At 36.2% G+C, this 22887-nt stretch overlaps 1 protein-coding gene across 1 annotated transcript in view; it reads right to left on the minus strand.

Moving 5' to 3' along the window:
* Positions 1 to 20725, minus strand: part of LOC107756832 (ankyrin repeat domain-containing protein 13B-like) — a 38561-nt gene extending 17836 nt beyond the window's left edge. Inside the window, exons 1-7 of the mRNA XM_016574125.1 lie at positions 20618 to 20725; positions 9430 to 9565; positions 8455 to 8579; positions 7996 to 8041; positions 7745 to 7888; positions 7292 to 7514; positions 2814 to 2880 (exon numbers count right to left, since the gene is read on the minus strand). Coding sequence (XP_016429611.1) covers positions 2814 to 2880; positions 7292 to 7514; positions 7745 to 7888; positions 7996 to 8041; positions 8455 to 8579; positions 9430 to 9565; positions 20618 to 20725 — 849 coding nt within the window. The remainder of the gene's footprint in view (positions 1 to 2813; positions 2881 to 7291; positions 7515 to 7744; positions 7889 to 7995; positions 8042 to 8454; positions 8580 to 9429; positions 9566 to 20617) is intronic.
* Between the last annotated feature and the right edge of the window lie 2162 nt (positions 20726 to 22887).

The following is a 22887-nucleotide window of genomic DNA, read 5'->3' on the forward strand; positions in this document are numbered from 1 at the left end:
TGTATTGTGCACTTTTTTCATTTAAAAGTACTGCTATATGAACAAAAGTGCAATAACATTTGGTTTGCAAACACTTTCAACAAATAAAGTGCTTTTTTACAGCAGTATTCCTTTTACATAGCAGTTAAAATATTTCTTGTAAATCTCAACTTATAACATTAATGTAATCAAATTAAATATAAAACCAAAGCTATTTGCCCCTACCAGGGCATTAACGTTTAGAAAAACAAGTTATGCTCAGAGTCCAGAGCCTTGATCAAAACAGTATAACAGGCACCTTCCGAATAGAGACCTGCACTATCGCGGGACCAACGCAGCAGAGTGCGGTGCGGGACAACACTTGATGGGTGAGTGCGGGTAAAGACTTGTGTGTACGGGATGCGGGAGAATAAGGGTGTACCCACACTAGGGGCAATCTTAACCGTGCCCGAGCGCGTTTGATCCCCAAAGTCCAGTTCGTTTGACTAGTGCGATCGCTCCGTGCCGCGGTTCGTTTAGCCGTCCCTGGCTCGGTTGGAAGATGTGGGCCAGAGCGAGGTTCAGTTGGTGGGTATGTAGTGTCGGAGCGCTGAACTTCTGATAAATGCAGCATGAATGCGTGAACATTTCTGAGCGGCAAAAGTGATAGATCTGTAAAGGAATATATAGTGAGAGGGCAGTGTTACCGCGTCCCAAACGACTCAAAATAATAAACCACAAGGTTAACAAAATGATGCACTCCACTGTGCTGAGCGAGAGCGCTTCTCTGCTGTCTTCACGCGGTACCGGAAACGTCCTATTTCCCACTTATGAAGAAGTCATGAGCGCTGCTGCAGTCTTAGGCCCACCCCAAATGCTCTCATTGGTTGAGACGCGTGATGACACCCATCCCAAGCCAATACAACATCTCCACCCCTCCTGTGACCCATGGTTTGTCTGTATATGTATTCAGAGCCAGTGAGCAACGGACTTTCATAATAAAAAAAAAAACGTTAATGCGCGATAAAATAATTGTCGGCGTTAATCAACTAATGCGTTAACGCGATAATAACGCGTTAACTTGCCTAGCCCTAGTTAAAACACATGATCACGCAAAAAATATTTCATATGAATCAGACTTACTAGTTTTGTTTGTAAAAGTTACTTAACACGGCGCGACAGCTTTCCAATATTCGCACTACTGACGTCTGTACTTCCAGGTCAGAGAGCAGCTGTCCATCAAAAATCTCACTAGCCAATCAGAGTAGACCGCTGTTAAGCCCACCCTCACGAGAGGTTTGTGCCAAAACAGTGAACGAAAATTTGCGAAGCGTAAGCGAAATCTGACGTATATAACGTCAGTAATTATGACTGTTGACCCTTGGTAATGTATTTTGCCCCACCCCCAAACATATGATTCGACTATCAGTCGAATATCGGCAAGATTCGAAAATTCCGATTCAACTATGAAAGTCCTTAGTCGGGGACACCCCTAATAAAGTTACATTAATTTTTATTGACACAAATGTAATTCCATAATATTGCATCTAAAAATCACTTTTCATGATTGTAGTGTAGACATTTTAGCCGGTTGAAATGGGAGCAGCCTAGTTTTGTCATATTGCCTCTCTGCACTCTCTTCCAGTATATAACGGGTATAACTGAAAATTGTTTCACAGCAATTGGTTCCATTCCATTCAGGTCAACAGATGAAAAAGTTTGCAACTGTGTAACACTATGAGAATCAAGGCACAAGTGCATAAATATTAATTGGGTCACAGAATCATTGCTTGGTAACCTTCCAGGAGTGTCCAGTCAAGTACCTTAATTAATATTCATGAGCCAAGCTTTCACCCATAGTCACATTTGTCAATTTGCCAGCTAATTAACACACACTTTAACAGCCTTCCCATTAGCCAAGGATAACTGTCAAGATAAATAAAGATATTGAACTTGAAAAAGGTTTATCAGCTAAGGTGTTTAATTTCCTTTGTCGTGCATCAGTACATTTTGTGTTTCTGAATTCTGTAGTGATTCTAAATTGAATGTTCCCATGCCTGTTCGTACATATACAAGTGAAAAATTTTTTACTTGTATTGCGCTTTTCACATTACACATTGTTTCAAAGCAGCTTTACAGAAAATCATAATGTTAATGTCTATAATATCTTAAAGGGGTCATATGATGCTGCTAAAAAGAACATTATTTGGTGTATTTGGTGTAATGAAATGTGTTTATGCGGTTTACTATGCCTTATAGCCGCATTTAGCAGATTAGAGCTGGTTGATAATATAGTTTACATTTTGCAATAATACAAACAATCAAGCAGTTGAAATTTGTATTATACTTCTATATCCAACTGCGCGATAACATTATTTTACATTTTGCGACAAAAAAATTGGCAGTTGATATTTGCTACATATCACTTTACGTGAGTATACTGTGTGTATGCAGACAAAGTTGGATATAATATATATCCAGCTTTATGTATATAATTGTGCGATAATACAGCTTACATTTTGCATCGATATAAACAATCACACAGCTGAGATTTGCTATATATTATATATTGCCTTATGTGAGTGTATTGCATGTGTGCAGGTAAAGTACAATGTACTATTTAATGTACAACTTTTAATATATCGTTGGTGAAAATATAAATTACATTTTTTGACCATATAATGACATCCAAAAGTCTGAAAATGTATCTGTTTTGCATTTTTCTTATTTAATATTTAATATCATTGTAAATTATATTATCATTACAACTTTTAGCAAAAAGATTTGAACCAAAATTTTCAAAATGTCTCAGATATTTGTACCCACTGAATATTGTATTATGATATAAGCTGTACCTTTGCTTCGTACCCATTCACCACCTCCGTTTTCTCACTACGCCAGCCAAGAATGCCCGTTTTATTCCTGCAGAGACATTCAGGCATGTTACCAGGTTGCCAACGTGCCATGCAGACAGAGGTGAGTCCAATATCACACATTTTATGATGAAGCTTAGTCCAAAATGCAAATGTCATTTGTTGTAATTGGAATTTATAGACCACCATCTGCTAAGGCTGTATTTATGAAAAATTGGATGCCCTTATCAAAAAATGTAATACAAATAAGGAGATAATTTTATTAGGAGATTTTAATGTAAATTGGAAGGATAAATTACAAAGGAAGAAATTAAAAACTTTAACTGGTCATTATGATTTTAAACAGATTATTGAAGGGTCAACCAGGCTAACTAGATATTCAGAAACATGTATTGATCTGGCTTTTACAAATAGACCAGAAAGGATAAAGAAATGCTATAATCTGGTAACTGGACTATCCGATCATATGATTTTGATTGTAAGAAAGCTCAGGCGTCGGCAGCAGTGAGAGGTCGGGCAGGTGCTGGCTCGCTGCTATCAAGCCAACAGTTTCCTAAAAATTGCTTTGTTCATAGCCACTTTTTTCGAAGTAAGATTATTTTATGGACTATGTTCTATGTTGTGGCACTTGTAGTCATTTCGGTACGACCGTGTATGGAAATGAATCAAGCTCAGTATACAGAAAATGTGATCACCTGTTCAAATTACTTGGTGCTTCCTTCGTACCTTGGATATATCGGCACATCTTTGCCTGTTGGACAATTTGCATCCTATCGCAGTATTCTTAATTATGGGAAGGCGATTATTCCAACTGTTACATCGAAAAATAATGTGATAAAATGTAAACCATCAAAATTGTTGAGGAAACTTTCTGGATACCTGCTTTTTACGCTGTTGCTTGCGGGGGATGTGCATCTGAATCCGGGCCCACGTGCGGACGAGATGGGCCAAGATTGGCACCATCAAACTACATTTGCTGGGAGTGTGTATCAGCGTTCGACTTTGGAGGATATTACCTTGGGATATGGTCATTCTATTGACGGTGATTCGCCTACTGTGGATGTTGGTCAAGTGGGTGAGTCTTTCGTTGATTTAACACCGGTGACTACATTTCAGGCCGGCGTTCCATCAGGCGATGTTCCATCGGCTATATCAAACCATGTGCAAAGGACTACATCAATATTACTGAATAAATCAATGCGCAAGATAAATCCGGCAATTATAAAGCATCGTTGTTTTAAGCTTTTTAGAACAGTAAATCATGCTCGTATTCTTTGGGATTGTCGATCGAAACCAAGTGGAATACTAGGTGGACATTTAAACATTCGAAGTGTTATTCCTAAAAATGATCAAATACACCATCTTTTACATGAATCAAATTTGGATTTTTTTATGTTTATCAGAAACATGGTTGCATGAAAATTCCCCTGCTGATATGTTAAATGTGTGTGGTTATCAAATGTATAGACGAGATCGAATAGATGGAAGGGGTGGAGGTGTGCTATTTTATGTTAAGGATAGTATAAGATGTGAGCAATTTCAGTGGTCTTGTATGAACGAGATAGAATGTATTGGTCTTAAATTAATATTGTCTGAGCAAATGTCATTTGTTGTAATTGGAATTTATAGACCACCATCTGCTAAGGCTGTATTTTATGAAAAATTGGATGACCTTATCAAAAAATGTAATACAAATAAGGAGATAATTTTATTAGGAGATTTTAATGTAAATTGGAAGGATAAATTACAAAGGAAGAAATTAAAAACTTTAACTGGTCATTATGATTTTAAACAGATTATTGAAGGGTCAACCAGGCTAACTAGATATTCAGAAACATGTATTGATCTGGCTTTTACAAATAGACCAGAAAGGATAAAGAAATGCTATAATCTGGTAACTGGACTATCCGATCATAATATGATTTTGATTGTAAGAAAGCTCACTAAAACCAGATTTAATTTAATATCTGAAAAGAAGGTAGAAAAATATAAAATACCTAAAAGTCAGTTGGATAGTCTTGAAAAAACAATTAAAAAAATAGACTGGGACGCATATTTAACATATGAGGGTGTAGATCAAAATTGTACATCTTTTATGACTGAAGCTCAAAAAATTATAAACAGTTATATAAGGAAAGTAAAACTAAAACCAGGACAAAGAGAATATTTACCTTGGTTAAATGAAACAATTCGATTACTTATGAAGCAAAGGGATCATGCTCTTAAGTTAGCCCTCAGGTCTAGAACGGAACATGATAGGCGTGTATTTACCACATTAAGAAATAAGGTTGTAAAGGAACTTAGAAAGGCGAAAGCTACTTTTTTTATTAAGACTATTAGTGAAGCAAAAGGAAATACTAAAGAAATATGGCAGAATTTAAAGAAATTAACAGGAACATTTAAGATACATAAAACCATAGAATTAAATATAGATGGAAATATGATTAATGACTCAAAAAAGGTGGCAGAAGTGTTTAATGATCATTTTATAGATTCTACAAAAACTTCAATTAAGAATGTATTTGATTCAAAAGATTTAGCTTTACCTATAAATTTTAATGCTTCAATTTTGACTTTTAAAGAATTGACAAATACCAAAATACACATGATTATTACTTCTCTTAATAGTTCAAGGGCAAAAGATGTGTATGGAATGGATACAATATTTTTAAAAACTTATAAAGAGGCACTTATTCCTCCAATTTTAAAAATTATAAATTGGTCTATGAATGAAGGTTTCCGAGTGCTTGGAAAACTGCAGTTATTACACCTGTGTTTAAATCGGGAGATAATATGTCAATTAGTAATTATAGACCCATTAGTATTCTCCCCGCAGTTTCAAAAATTGCAGAAAAAAGGATCTCCGAACAGATAATATTACATTTGAATCATTTTCATTGCATCCGATGCAGTTTGGTTTTCGAAAGTACCATTCAACAGAAACCGCAAATTGTCTTCTTTTGGAAAATATTAAAGCAAAATTAGATAAAGGTGGTGTGGTGGGAGCTGTTTTTCTGGATTTAAGGAAAGCATTTGACACAGTAAATCATGAGATTTTAATTAAAAAGTTGTTAAATTATAATTTCTCAACAAGAGTAATTAAATGGATAAAATCATATTTAACGGATAGACAACAGTGTGTTCGAGTAGATAATAAAATCTCACAATCACTTATTAATTCAGTTGGTGTACCTCAAGGATCAATATTAGGTCCTCTGTTATTCAGTTTGTATATTAATGATTTGCCTGATGTTTGTGCACCTGCTGTAAATTGCCAGATGTATGCTGATGATACAATTATATACTTGCATGCTAAAACTAAAAAACAAGCGGCAGATGAATTATCAGCAGAAATGGTTAAGATTACAAATTGGTTAAAAAACTCGGTGTTTACATCTTAATGTTAGCAAAACTGTATGTATGTTTTTTTCAAAGTCTGCAAATAGAGATCCCGATCCAGATGTCACAGTTGCAGGTAAAAGGTTATCAGTAGTTCAAGAGTATAAATATCTAGGTATAATACTTGATTCACAACTTACATTTAAAAAACAAGTTAAAATAGTTGGGAATAAAATTTAATTTAATTTGGCAAATTTTAGATATATTAGGAATAATTTAACCACTGAGGCCTCAAAGTTATACATTAATGCTATGATTTTTTCACATATGAATTACTGTCTCACCAGTTGGACACAGACAGGTGGGACTATTTTGCAATCAATAGAAAGACTCTATAAGCAGGCTTTGAAAATATTGGATAAAAGGTCTAATTCATATCATCATTGTGAAATTTTAACTAAATATGGGTTTTTAAGTTGGGAAAATATGATTAAATTTGCAGATATTTTACTTGTGTTCAAAATTTTGCATGGTTTGGCTCCGCTCCCACTTAATAAATTTATCAGGAAAAATTTGAATTCTTTTACTAGAGCCACTACTAGAGGGGACTGTATAATACCACATAGAAGAAGTACTTTTGGGCAATCAGTATTTTCTTATAGAGCAGTACATACTTGGAATACTATACCCATAGAATTAAGAAATATTACATCTCTTGCTTCTTTTTCTGAATCGGTAAAAGGGTGGTTATTGGATAATCAAATATGTCTTCATAAAAAAGTAGTGTTTTAAAAAAAAATTTTTTTTTTATTGTATTCTGGTTTTTGTAATATGTTTGTTTCTGCTTTGTGTATTGTGGATTATGGTTCTTACCATCAACCTGCCAGGGACTGCAGATGAAAATTAGCCTGAATGACTAAATCTGGCATATTTACATAGTAGACTTGTTTACTCATGTTAATTAATGTGTATTGTCCCTTTTAAATAAAAAAAATAATTAAAAAAAGTGCTGGCTCACACTCTTGGCTTAACAGAAAAGCCACAGTAAAGGGTTACGATGCCCTTGCTTTTGAACATTTTAATTGCCAACAATTACTTGGCAATTGTTATTAAGTGCTCACCTCTCAAAGGAGATGTTCCTTGTGTCTAGCTGTGTGGCCACCACGGGAGTGGATAGACGGGCCGCCACCTGTTCGTCGCTGGGTTGCAGCGCCCCCAGAAGGCTCAAAGCAGTTGTGCACGGCCTGGTGGAGGGTGAGGCGGGAGAGGAAGAGAGGCACGGCAGCGTCTCACAAAACACCAGCTGTCTGTCATGATCCACTTCCATTACCATAGCGCTGGAGTCTGAATGACAGGTGGAGAGAGAGAGAGACTGAACGGATGGAAGCCAATTAGAGACTGTGGCGAAGTGAGACTGAGGTTGTTTCTATGCCAATTATGGCTTGTTTGAAAGAACACTGAGCGAGAAGTGGCATCGAGAACAAAAGCGGAGATCAAACCCAAATCTGATTTAAAAGTAACAGGTGGAGAAAAATAAAGGTCGTTCAGTGCAGGAAAAAAGCCATCGCACACACCTTGACCCCTGAATATGAAGCTGCGATTGCCTCTTTGCCAGGTCATTTGCTCAAATCCCATGAGCGTCGTGTCCACCCGCAAACACTGACCGCTCTTCCATACCCGATATGTGTCACTCGGACAGATACGAGACACGAGAGGAACTGGAAATAGAGGGAGAGTTCAACAATAGCAGGACATGAGGATGTGGAAAGAGGAAGTCACTGTCCAAACATGCCATTTACACATTGTTACGGCACATATGACCTACCCCAACTCGTAAACTCCCATTTCATCTCCACGTAAAAGTCCTGCACCTGAAAGGCAAGAGGAGAAGAGAAGGTTAGAGTGAATGTGAGCATACAGTGGGAGGGCAAAAGCAAGAGACGGATCGCTCTGCAGGGAAAGACATGAATAATAAAACTCCTACAGAGATGAGGAGCGGGGAGAACCAGAGAGCTTGCACATCCATCATAAACAAAAGGAAAAGAGCTACGGGGCGCCAAGGGTTTAAGAAAACTGGTACGGAAAGGGAAAATAGAGGTCTTGTAAACAAACAATGATGTAGACCCAGCGGTTTCCCGTAAACCTGTTTGTTTGTGTATCTGTATGCATGAATCTACTGGAATGAAGGGCTCAGGTGTGCGGGCAGCAGGTGGTTGTTAAGCTGGTGGCTTGTTGTTTTGTCATTAACAGGTTCAGGGTTTATTAAGGCACATCTGGGGCTGACCTGTCGGAGTCTCTCTAGCAGGCGCGGGATCCCCGCCAGTCTCTTAGTGTTGCGCTGGTAGTCACGGTAACGCAGCACCAACCGCACCATCTCCGGGTTACGTGTGCTGATGGCCTCCTGCAACACTGAGACAGAAGGTAAAGTAGTGTTACCAAAGTTAGGAGATGTGTCATATATATTTACATTTAGAATAGCTTTGTTGTCATCTAATGCTCACTTAAAGGCAGGGTATGTGATTTTTCAAAAACACTTTAGAAAACTGATTCGGGCCGAATAGCAACATCTTTAAAAATACTAATAAATGAATAAATTAAATAAACATCCATTTGTCATACAGTGCACTATAATGTTGGGATGCCGAAATTTACCTGTACACTGTAACTAAGTTGTAAATAAAAAAGATAATTGGAGAATGTTTTACAAGAAAATACTATTTCTGCATTTTATTTCACATTTAATCTTTATGTTACTCGCAACTGTTTGGGAAATTTACTAGCAATTTCTGAGTGAAAATTGTTTCTACACCAATTTTTTTTTCTTAATATATGTTAATATATTTTAAAATGTAATTTATTTCTGTGATGGCAAAGCTGAATTTTCAGCAGTTATTACTCCAGTCTTCAGTGTTACATGATCCTTCAGAAATCATTCTAATATGCTGATTTGCTGCTCAAGAAACATTTCTTCTTATTTTTATTATTATTAAGAATTATTATTAATTCTTCTTATTATCAATATTCAAAGCACTTGTGTTGCTAAATGTTTTTGTAGAAACTGTGAAACATTTCTTTAGGATTCTTGGTAACATTTAAATGTCCTCATTGTCACTTTTGATCAATTTAATGCACTTTGCATTAAAAAAAATTGTACTGACCTCAATATTTGGAACGGTAGTGTAAATAATGACCAGCTTATCATATTGGGCAGAATTACTGCATCCCCTCTCAAAATGCAAAGGCTTTTTCGCTGTATTACCTGTCCAGCCATTTCTGTTTTCTTTGCTGACATCGGCTCCATGCTGGACTAGCAGCTGGGCGCACTCGAAATGGCCTAGTGTGACGGCCAGGTGCAAAGGAGTCCGACCCCGTGGGTCCAACACTTCTAAATCAACCTTTAAGACAGAGAGAGATTTGTTTTATTGACCACTTCATGCAGTAAAATATTTCACAAACACAATTCTCTGTTTCTGCCCTTAAACAGAGATCTGTCAGAGCTGTGGCCTAGTAGTTGACGCATGTTCTCCAGACATGGCGAACTTTTGTGGTCAAATGCAGGTTTGAAAAACACCTGAATTGCGTCTCATTACATTCCCCCTTTATAAGTTCAAACTATTTCTTTCTGCCATTCTGTTAATCAGTGTTTAGAGGTTTAAACATCACTGTGCCTCATCAAAGTTGTAATTTCAGTAGTGCTGGATGCTGGATTCCCAGACAATAGTGTCTTTCTCAGCTCAATTTAGTTTAATGTTGATTCAATTTAGTTCAATAACAGTGTGAATGTTCATTAGCAAATTCAGCTCTAAGATAATAGTGCATAATTCAGCTAAAGTCAGTTCAGTGTTGATTCAGTTCATTTCAACAATAGTGCACTGTTCATCAGATTATGAAAATAGTTTAATTCCGCTATAAGCAGCTCTACAGAAGGCAATAGCATTGTTATTCAGCTCAAGTCAGTGTTGATTCAGTTCAGTTTAACAGTTCATCAATTATGAAACGAATGACTAGTAAGCTATTCCAAAAAACTGGAAAGGGAAAGACATGCAGATAAGATAAAAAATAAGGTTTTTAAAGGATATTTCAACAAAAGAAAATGACAATTGTGTCATTATTTTCTCACCTTCTTATTGTTCTAAACCTGTATGACTTTCATCTTTTTAACATAAAATAATATATTTAGAAGAATATATATATGCGTCTTTGTCTACACTGTTAAATTCAATTGGATCGAATTCTGTTTTGAACCCCATTTGCTTTCAAAATATCCTAGTTTGTGTTCCACTGAAAAAAGAAAGTCATGAAGATTTTGAAGAAACATGAAAGTGATGACAATTTAAAAATATGAAAATGTATTTATGATAATATTGCAGTATATGAGAATCTTGAGAAAGCCTTCAGAAAGAAGGAAAGAACAAGCATCTTTCTGGCTACCTGCTATGCGGAAAGAATCAATGGCAAAAGGAAGAGAAGGCAGAAGTGAAAGAGTGTGACAGAAAAGAAAAGTGACAGGCGATAATTAAGGCCCCACACCCGAACATGACACAGAGCGCACTCACATGACACCTGACAGCCACAGTGAGAAATACTTCCACACTCAAACTGAGATCTGCGCTAAACACACTGTGATTCCACACTTGTGAAAACCAGTGCCGTGCCATACTGTTCCTCCAGCTTCTTATCCGAGTGATCTCTCTCAGTCTCTCGGCCCCTTTCGAGCCTGTCAACTATGTCACTGACAGTCTTGAGAGTTTCAAAAGAGTTTATGATTCTCCTTATAGGAGGATCATTTATAATAAGATCATCGCTCACTGTCATCTGAACGCAAACACAATCATCCCGTTCACCTCCACACGCTACCACACATTTCAGTAAATATGCTTATGCTTATAGATGCAGGATGACCCATTAATCATTATTTGATGAGTTGGCTGGCTATGGTCATGTTGGCCATATTCATAAGCGTAGCCTCCGAAAGCAAGGTCATGACAGACAGTCTGTTGAATCGTGTATGTGGAGCAGAAATGAGAGTCAGGACAGCTTTATTTAGAGACTTGTATGTGAGCCATGTTTGCTGTATTTAATGAAGCATTTGGATTGGCTGTGTGGTAATGGAAATATATTATTACCCAAGAGCTTAACTTGTGCTGCGAGAGCTGCTTTGGAGTACTGTACTGTGCTGATTAACTTGGTGCACTTATTTACACTTCACTCAAGGTGCATGTGTGTGTTCTTGTTTTCTTTTCCGAGCCTACAGTGCATTATTTATTCATAGTTGGTGCTAGTATGGCTACTACAGTTGCTCATGATTAAACTCCTAACTAATTGTAAGTATTAAACTTCAGCGCGTAGCTCATCTAACTTTTAAAAGTGTTCAGATTTGTGATTTTCCCCTGGTGGGTGATAAAATATTTTTAAATCCTATAAATTTGTATATAAGGAGAGTCCTGAACCATATCTAGATACTGAAAGAGATTTGAGGGTGGGGTCTTTTAACTTGGACTAGTAAGAAAATACCCTAGCAACAGCCAAGCAACATGCTAAATTCCACCCAGTGTACCATGGCAACCACATGGCAACACTTTGGCATAATTTTACACTCACAATTCCTTCAGAATGTTTAAAGCCGTTATTCATATGTAAATAATTTATACATCAGTGTTATTTCAATATTATTTATATACTACTATAGTATTTATTAATATTTTGAATATATAATATTTTTACATTTTCACTTTTGATTTAATTGTAGCTTTATTTATTCTGTTATACACACACACACACACACACACACTGTGTGTGTATATAATTATTATTAAATATTATTTTAGTTTATTTCAGCTTTATTTCAATTAACGAAAAAAAATCACCTTTTGTACCTGACAAGTCCATATTTTCACTGGCCTCAACAACAAAAAAAGAAAAAAAGAAAATGAATTAATGAAGACATTTATAATGTTACAAAAGATTTCTATCAAATAAATGCTACTTTTGAACAGTAGTGTATATATATATATACACACGCACACGTGCATAGAACTGTCAACTTTACTCCAAAATTATAATTTTGTATGTTTATGTATATAACCGAAAAAAACATTGAGGTTTTGATATAACTGTGGTATTTTGGTGGAAACTACAGTTACCATGGTAAATCTTTGTAAGGTTTCTTGAGCGGTGAGGGTCGGCATATACAGAATAATAACAATAATAGAAATCCCACCTGAAACAACTACACATTACAGTTCTCCAGAACTCATCTAACTGTGTGTGTATATACTTATTATTAAATATATATATATATATTAAAGCTATAGCTTTGATTTATTTTTTATTTTAGTTGTAGTTTTAGTAATTTTAGTATTTCAACTTATTTCAACATTTAAATCTAGTTAGGTTTTACATCTAATATTTTACTTTATTCAGCTTTACTTCACTTAAGAAAAAGTTCAAAAATTTTTTTTACCACCCATTTAAATTTACATTGGCCTTAACATAAAAAATATATATATTTTTTTTAAATCTGAATTTAAATTTATGATTGTAAATTTAAAAGTGAATTTGAAATTATCTATTTTTTGCATTATATATATACACACACACACACACACACACACATATATATATATATATAATTAGTAAACATTTAACATTATTTAAAAAAAATAAAAATAATTATTTTTCACAAATATAAATAAATGTTTTAGGCTTCATCATGACGGCACTCACCAGTAACAACTGAGGCTCGGCGGCCCCTGAGGGCCTCTAGCTAGAAAAACACCAGCCTGGTCCCCGGAGTGAGATGAGTGCTACGAGAAAAAGGGTGTGGATGAGTGGTGGGGGTGGGTGTTGCTATGGTAACCCTGGATGAGGAGTACAGGAGATGCAGGCCGAAGGAGGGAAAACTACAGTTTTAAGTGAATGATGGCTCTCGCATCGGTCCTCTGGGGATCTCCGATCAACCCTGACACTAGAGACGGCTCAGATGACTGACAGAGAGGGAAAGAGAGAAGGAGATAACTGTCAGGATGTGTGCATGCTTGAGCCGGTGAGAGAGTGTATGAGTGAGGGACTGAATGAGATTGATAACTGGTTCTGAGAACTTCAGGGAGGGACAGATAGAAACGTGTACCTCGGTAAGACAGATTAGCAGCTGTGAGAGGAGGACGGAACAAAGGGGAAGGGTTCGGGAAACATCAGCTGTTATAGACTGACCTTCTGGTGACCTGAAATGCTGCTCTATATACCCATCTGAGACATGCTAGACAACACACACACACACACACACACACACACAATAACACAAACAGTCCCTTATCTCATCTGATCACACCGCCACATACAAATACAGACAAACACGCTGACTGTCATCTCCTGTCATTTGTATTACAAAGATTTACCATGGCATCCACCAAAACAAACCTCTATTAAATTTAACACTACAAAATGTTGTCTCATTACTTGTCCCACCCACATCAGCTGGGCTGAGGGATATAAATGACACCTTAATGTATGCAGATAATTTTTTGGAACTAATTTACTACAGTATTCATTTATATCGTTTTTTTTATTTATATTAATTTTAAAATGTTAAATATTAATTAAATTTATAAAATAGTATTAATAAATTAATGAAACATTAATTTATTGTAGTTTTACATCAGTAAGCAAATGGCTAGTGCAAACGTGTTGCTATGCTGTTTATGCTGTTGCTAAAAGTGTTAGTAATTTTTTTTTTCTTCGAGTTGAGTCGTACTATTACCTTGTAAGCAATCTATTTTTCGAAGCAAGCATTTTTCAGGCAAACGGATGCACAAAAAACGGGCATGAACACCTGCAGACTTTAGGTGAAGGAGGGACAAGAGTCATACCTAAGAACCAGAATAGACAATAGGAGGTTATTTCTTGTTGCTAACCACATACTGTAGCAATACACTACAAATCGCTGAATAGAATACTTTACTTCTTATAGCAACACCCTAGTAACCATCCACAACACCTCAGCATGATGGAGGTGAGGTTTGCATGGGGAAACTCACATTTTCTTATTTCCTATTTCGGTTGTTAACACTGTAAATTAATAATATATTTGATCATTTTTGTATTCATTTATAAAACCGTTAATAAAATGTGTATTCCTTAATAAAAAATAAAAAATAAAATAAATAAATAAATACTATTAATATTAAATATAAAGTTTTTTCGTGACAGTGAAGACATTTATAATGTTACAAAAGGTTCTAATATTTATTAATATTTGATATATGTATATATATCAAGGCTATATATTCTGTTTTAGTTTTACCAATTTAAACATCAAAATTCCAAAAAGAATCCCATTTTTTTCATCTGTTTTTGTCTATTTTGCCAAAGCAACATTTCTAATTTTTGTTAATGTTTTTCAGTTTTTTATTGGATATTGTACTTTATTTCAGCTTTATTTGAATTAACGAATACAATTTTCACCTTTTGTATCTGACAAGTCCATATTTTCACTGGCCTCATCAAAAAAAAAAGTATGAAATTAATGAAGATATTTATAATGTTGCAAAAGATTTCTATCAGATAAATGCTAAACTTTTGAACTGTAGTGTGTGTGTGTGTGTGTGTGTGTGATACACACATGCATACAACTGTCAATTGTACTTCAAAATTATAATTTTGTATATTTATGTATATAACCAAAAAATCATTGAGGTTTTGACATAGCTGTGGTATTTTGGCGGAAACTGCAGTTACCATGGTAAATCTTTGTAAGGTTTCTTGAGCAGTGAGAGTCGCATATATATACAGAATAATAACAATAATAGAAATCCTACCTGAAACACCTACACATTACAGTTCTCCTGCTCTGACCGGAACTCGTCTAACCCACCTACACTGCATCTCACTGACAGCCCTGAAACAAGCAAGCACACTTTCCTGCTGACATGCATGCACTACATCAAACACAAGTGCACTAACTCAAATTCATGTTAATTACTAATCACGCCCCACCACATTGAAAGTGACAATCATCTAGGGTCCATCCTCACATTTTCACATGGATGCTCTTCCACATAGCGGTCCATCCCATCTCTTCTTCCTCTCTCTCAGTTGCAAGCCTGCTGGAGACTGCATTATTGATAGTCATTTCTGGCTGGTGCATCTGCTCTTGCACTCTTTCTGCCTTGGCTAATGTTCTCTGGCAGCTACTTAAACCAACATCAATCTTTCATTGGTAGTCCAAATTGTGCATGTGGGAGGCAGGCAGAAGAAAATCATATGTGTGAGTGTGGGGTGCATATCACAGCATGCGATAGATTCCACTGAAGCCTTTGCAAAGGCTCTCTTGTGTGGCCGCATGCATAAAAATGCACATAGTGCATCCTTGCATAGATATACACATGCACAATCAGTTTTACACATAAATGGAATCATGTGCCTCAGTGCATTCACTTAAACCGGCATTTATTTGAAGACAAGACAGAACAACATCAACGCACAGAAGCACTTAAAGGCTGTGATGTGGCAGAAGAATGAATTGCATAGACATGGATGCAACCCGAGAGTTGAACAAGAACTTACAGGTTATTTAAAGTCTAGGCAGACAGACATATTGCAAGGAAGGAAGAGAGAGGGAGAAATATGGGCCCTTGTTCAACTTTTTATGCGCTATTTTGTCACAGGAGGTTGACACACACCCACGGTACGGTTCATATTCTTGAGATCGACATCCAGAGCTCGGCTATAAGGGCTGAGTCGACCGCCTCATAGTGTAGGAGGCAGAAATCAACAGAGCTTCACCAAAACACAAAGGAACAGCCATCACTTTTTAACTAAATATCAGTGGAAAAATATACTATACAGTAGGAATGTCTCAATGGGACAACAAAGACTATATAAAAGACATTCAGCTCCATTTCACATTCAAAACTGTTTCAGATATGGCCAGTTTAGAGTCCATTCTGGAAATCCAAGCAATCTGACTGTGCCAGTGATGGCATGTCCTTTGCTTTACTCCGGTAAATGCCACAGTGCTGGTGGGTTGAGATAAGAGGAAGAGGAAGTGAGAGAAGTCATAGTGCAACTCTTTCGTAGTTCACTCAAAAAAATTATATATTGTAAATATTATATTTTATATTTTGTTTATAGAATATTTTATTATTTCATATATTTTAAAATATTTTAATATATATTTATATTATAATTTGAAGAATATTTCAACTGCTTTTGTCCATGAAAGTCAGTGGGGTCCAAAAACACTAACTGTTTCAACATTTCTTCTTTTGTGTTACGCAGAAAGAAAGTCATACAGGTTTGGAGATACCAGTGTTATTTAAATTATTATTATGGTATTTATTAATATTTTGAATTAGCTTTTATTTTTACAGTTTCATTTTTCATTATAATTTTAGTTACATTTTTTAGTAGGCTAGTTTAATTATGTCCTTTTGTGATTTTTATTAGTTTTTTTTATATATTTCTATTTAGCTTTATTTTTATTTTTAGTACTTTTACTACAACAACTTGAACTTATTTTATTTCAGCTTCTCATTTCTCATTTTCATTTTTTTTTTAATTTAGGTTTTCCATCTAATACTTAGTGTTATATTTTATTTTATTTCAGCTTCATTTAAATGATCAAAAATTATTTTTAATAGTTTTAGTTTTAGTTTATAATAACAACTCTGGGAAAGACATGAGGGTGCGTAAATGCTGACAGAATTCTTTATTTGAGTGAACTATCCCTTTAAAAGGAGAATACTGATGCACTAGGTGTTATACTTCCTACGGTTTTCGCACAGTATGGCTTGAGGTTATCCAAATTAGAATAGGGGAATGTTTACTGGAAAAACAAACATCTATGAAAATCATAGAGATGAGTAGTGCTTATGAAATAGAGCTTTGTAGTATTCGCTAGTAGGCAAATGCAGCACAGCTCGCCTATTTGGGTCATGTACAATTGATAGATTTGTATGTGTGTGCACCATGTTTGATTGTGTTGCTACTTATCATTGTATTGGGAATTGAGATCATTAATTCTAATCAAATTAGATGCAATTGCACCTTTCATTTCCATATTTTCAATTCAACAACCCTATTCGCTGGCCTTGTACGAGCTCTGTCTGCCACTGTCCTTGTCAGTCTGTTAAAAGCTTCCCATAAGTTAACTAAATCTCAGCAGCCTCCTCCCAGCCGCCCAATGCTCGTCCCCTGTGACAATGCTCTGTCGCAATTAGTGTTGGGTTACGGGTGGAGAGCAGGAGGGCCGAGTGTTGAAGAAGAAAAGCAGTATATCAAACAGGAAAACTGAACAGATGTGTGGACAACCGCAAATGTGCTGATGGAGGGCTGCGGGAAAAGAAATTGCCGCCGTGTTGTTGCGTATTTGCTTAGGTACTGCTGACTTAACTAAAAAAAAAAACACAAATCTACATGTTGCTCGACATTTTCTCTTATTTTTGGACTTGGTTCTGTAGATGCATCAGCCGGCAATGGCTCTTCTCTCTGGTTTTCTCCATTCAATCACCCACTCTATCAATTCTCTTCTCAATTTCCTGCTGCTCTCCTCCAAGCTGTCATCTGTCCAATTCCTCGCCTGTGACTGTTTTATGGCACTGCCAAGGCAAACTGCAAATTGAGCTTCTTTTCCCTTCTGTAACTTCTTTGCCCCTCCTCCACCACCACCCGATCTATTTGCTATTCATGTCCCTCGCTCTCCTCTGTCCTAATAGCTTAAGTTTCCCCCTCTGTTCTTTCACTGACACCTAACATCTATCCCATAATCTTGTGTGCTGGTGCAGCAACTTTTCCCCTTGTCAGGGTGGCTACGTGCCTCATTCACTGGAGAGGAACAATTGAGACAGCATTGACCTCCCTTCACGCCTCGTGCCGTCCCCGGAGGGACCCGGTTGGACTCATCGAGCGACACCCTACCGTGCCAAACGTGGCTATATTATGCTGTCAGCAGCCTTTAAATCAACTGAACTGGAAGTGCGTTATATAGCAGTGATTATCAAGAGGGTTAGGGGGCTGAATTATTACCATCAACCTGAGCCATAAAAACCGGCACAGGACCAAGATGGCTGGTATTGGAATGAGATGGAATCATGAATGGTTGCTGTGACTGAGATGGAAGACTTCACTCAAATGAGTTAAAATTATTTACTCATAAAGCAGAGAGTTAAATCAGAATAGTGAAAGTAGAGCATACAGGCCTTGATGTTTCCTGAAGTGGACATTTGATTCGGCTCTGCGATCTCAATTAGTCTTCTTACACACACTTCTGCTTGTTACAAAAAAATGCATTCTGGTTTTCATGTTGGGCTCTTCCACTACTGTTGCAACTCTTTAACTTTATAATAGGAGTAACCTGACTTATGTCAATGACAAATTATGTATTATTTATTGAAGCTATTGTATAATATTAAAGTGCCCCTATTATGCCATTTTTAAGGTTCCTAATATTGTTTTGGGAGTTTGTGATTCAGTGGAGCCAGCTGGTCCAAATAAACAGGAGCCATCTTTCAAGAGCAAGCGTTTAGTGAATCCTGCCTTGAACTCTCCGAGATTTTTTTTAACTCCCCGAGATTAGAGAAGCAGTCGTCAGTAAAATTACGTGTTTATTTTAAATTAAACTGGAATAGAATTAAAGAGCAATGTTATAATGAGTTTATTTTTCTAATGAGTCTGTTTTTCCACCTTTAATGCTATTTTACCATTATGTGTCTACTGGTTTGTCTATTTGTAGTTTTTTAAAGAATAGACTGATGTCACACTAATTTTGACAATTTCTACAAATCTGTAAATTAATGTTGCATTAAAGTTGTGCTGTAACGGAAGTAGCGACAGATCTTTTTCTTCCGTGTGATGTACATTCGAGTAAAATGGATTATAGAAAAAAGAAAATATGAAGAACAGGACTTGGTTCTATCCATCGTTTGTTGATAAATAGAGGCAGATCTGAATGCAAGCTTGTAAGAAAGGGTGGTTTTAGGCTGACTTAACGATTGGTGAAGTTTGGGCAAACATCATCGGAAAAAAGTCTGTTGTTTCACCAGGATGACTGAGTGACATCTTGATTAAAAATTACTAAGTACTTTCACAAAAAAGTAATACGAAGTAATTTATGGAAAAAATTTTTTAAAAATTAAACACACGCATTGCTGAATCATTCACAATAAGATCAATAACATGCATTTAGAAAACAGATTGAATTTCCATTGCGTGCCAGCCTTTAATAATACTTTCAAAGATGGTTGATCATAAAGAACCAGCCTTCGTCCCTGACAAAATCAACCTGTATGAGCTATTGAACTTCAGTGTGTAATCAGTGATTCTATAATACAGTACATGCTTATGCTGCTCACTGTGCCATGGGAGAGAGAGAGCATCTCATGCTGCCATCTGTGTCTTAATATTTCTTAATAAATCTCTCACAGATGCAATACAATCAAATGGAGTTGTATTCATCTGATAGTGTTTGTACTTCTCCCATAGAATATAATAAAATAAGACGTTGAAACTGGTTTATTAACAGAATATAAATTCTAGAATAGAATTCTATTCTATTAAAAAATAGAACAGGCGATAGAACAGGTTCTTTAATTTATAGGCTGTACAACATGTTCCTTATAAATCAGTTGAACTTCTGCTTTGTGAAACTCAATAAACATAACTAAACCAGTCATGTTGTAATCTGTCTGTTTGCTTAGTGTGCCTATTTGCAATTTATTTATTTATTTTTTCATTTCCTTCCCATACATTCAAATCAACCATTCAATGTCTTTGGCCTATTTATAGTTCTGCTCAGTAATCTCAAATTCTAATTAATTACAGACCAATTCCACACTGATTCGTGGAATAATGTACTGCATTAATAATTCTTTTGAAGAAGGCTGATCAGAAAGACAAACACACCCTCTCCTGACACACCATCTATCCTCAGGAACTGTGAGTGGTGAACGTAGGCTGATCTGTAAGCATCATTCACCCACAGCCTTTGTAGGCAATGCCACTTTATTCTGCAGCCTCTCTGTTTTACACCATCTCAGATCGAAATAAAACTGCATTTGAGATCAAATGACAGACGTGTAACATGAGCAGGTTTGGAGAACAAGAGACTGTGTGTCGAAACCTAGTGAGCTACCTACCAAGACGCGTTCGAACGTTATACGCCCAAAAATGCGGACTAGGTAGGCAACTCACTAGGTTTGAAGACACAGCCAGGGTGTGAGGGTTTTTTGACACGCATTTCTGTTTGCAGTAAACATATCAGTAAGTAAATAAGCACTTAACTGAATAGACGTGTTATTAATGAACCAGCAAACGATGAAGAATCACTTTTAGCCCTTTCATAACAGATTACAAACCGAAATTAAGTATCAGTTTTCTCAATCAAACGCACGGCCCGCTCCTCACAGCATCATCCGCCGCGAGACTGTCACGCGGAAACGAAAGCATCTTACCTGCTCGCGCGCTGAGAGCTCTTTCTCCAGCTGCCGGTGTTTGTTATGCCACACCAGATAATGCAGGTGGTGGCGACTCTGCTCTGGAGTTTTTCTGGCAGAAATCATCCTCAGTGCATAGTTCGCCGCTGCTCTCTCTCCCGTTCCGTTTCCCTGTTTTTATGCGATATCAGTTACTTTTATAAAGGGCGCGTGCTATATTATTATTGCTGAAACGACCGGTAAGGGCATTTCTCTCCATTTTCGTATCCAGCATCGCCTTTTGCATAGTAGCTTGGCATTCCGCGTGTCTGTGTTGAAAGGCAATTCAAAGCTCTCCGTTCTGTTCTCCACTCCTCCTGGTCTCTTCTCCTTCTCCTCTCTCCTCACACACTCAGACGCGCGCGCACTGCACGCACGCTCACTCGCTCGCGGAGGCTGAGGCAGGGCTCTCGTTTCCCTGATGAAAGCGACTCACATCTATGAGCCATTGAACTTCAGTGTGTGATTCTGTCATACATGCTGATGCTGCTCACTGCGCCATGAAAGAGGACATGGAGCATCTCATGCTGCCATGTGTCTTAATATTTCTTAATAAATATCTAATGGATTCAATATAATTTATTAAGAGAGCATATTCATAATTCTATTCTATTAATGGAATGGAACCGATAATAGAACAGAACAGGTTCTTTATATATTATGTGCTGATTTTATCAATAACAATGTGTTGCTTTATCCATACTGACATTATAGTATAGTATAGTATAGTATATATATAGTATTAACCTTATACTATTACATGTCCAAATCAGTTATTTCAAAACTTAAACCTCTGCTCTTTGAAACAGAATAAAACGTAACTGAAATAAAATTGCCATGTTGTCATATTTTAACTGAAACATATGTCTAAATAATCCCATTACTCCAAAAGAATCAATTGGAGTTTTATTCATTTGTTAGTATGAAAACGTACAATTTTCTATTGTGCTGATATTATTAATATCTATTGCGAGAAGTGTTCCTTTATCCATCCCATCCACCCATCTAAACCAGGGAATAAGACTTAGTTAATATTAGCCATATCACAACTGCAATATGATCAAGTAGATATTTATTCATCAACTTCATTAATAATATTGCCGTCTCACATAAAACATGAACTCAATACATATAAACATGTCAGTAGTCACGTATGTTGACAGTAAAAAAAAACTAAAATTCAAGTTAAATCAAAAATAAATATGCATTTATTTTTGTTTAACCGTTCCTTTTGTCCTCAATTGCTTGTTAGTAAAATATTCGATTTTATACTTTATTGTTTGCGGATTTCTGGGTTATATTGAGCTACTGTGCAAATTTTTATTACATTTTTCTTCAGCACATTTAGCTCATTCTTCACATACTTACAGAAAAAAACACAGTTTATGTCATTATAGTGTATCAAGAAAGAAAGAAAAAAATGATCCGATTTAAATTTCACTGGAGGAAGCATTACTGTATTATGGATTATGGAGTCAGAAACAACAGTTTAATGTTAAAACGCCTTAATGATGGATTTGTTTCATTCTAACACAGCTTTTCACTTTTCAAGACATTAATTGATGGACTAGAGTCATGTATATTACTTGTGGATTATTGTAATGATTTTATCAGCTGTTTGGACACTGATTCTGACGGCACCCATTCACTGCAGATGATCCATAGGTAAACAAGTGACCAATGCTACCAAAATATCTCCAAATCTGTGCTGATGAAGAAACAACCTCATTCATCTTGGATGGCCTGAGGGTGAGTAAATGTTCAGTAATAGAACAGAACAGAACAGAACAGAATAGAATAGAATAGAATAGAATAGAATAGGATAGAATGTGGAGGACCAGTATTATATTATAGGTTTGCCTAATGTTTTTAATTAGACAGACAGACCATTCAATTTACTGAATTAGAAAAAAAAAAACTTTAGTTATTTATTATGCTTTTTTATTATACTTAATTTTGGGATTGTAGGCATGTAAATAATCTTATGTAAAATTCATCTCCACTGGTGGGCAGAGGCGGACAAAGTACACAACTCCATTACTTGAGTGAAAGTATGATACTGCTGGTCAATATTACTCCATTACAAGTAAAAGTTGTAAAGACAGATTTTTACGTAAGTAAAAGTACAGAAGTACTTGCTTTTAAAAGTACTTAAGTACCAAAAGTAAATTTCCTTTTTTGTGGCAATGCACTGTTTTATTATTGTTGTATGTAATACTTGCAATACCTTTGAAGCAACTTACAATACA

The sequence above is a fragment of the Sinocyclocheilus rhinocerous genome, unplaced genomic scaffold (assembly GCF_001515625.1).
Source record: "Sinocyclocheilus rhinocerous isolate Xijiao unplaced genomic scaffold, SAMN03320098_v1.1 scaffold1152, whole genome shotgun sequence".
NCBI classification, from domain to species: domain Eukaryota; kingdom Metazoa; phylum Chordata; class Actinopteri; order Cypriniformes; family Cyprinidae; genus Sinocyclocheilus; species Sinocyclocheilus rhinocerous.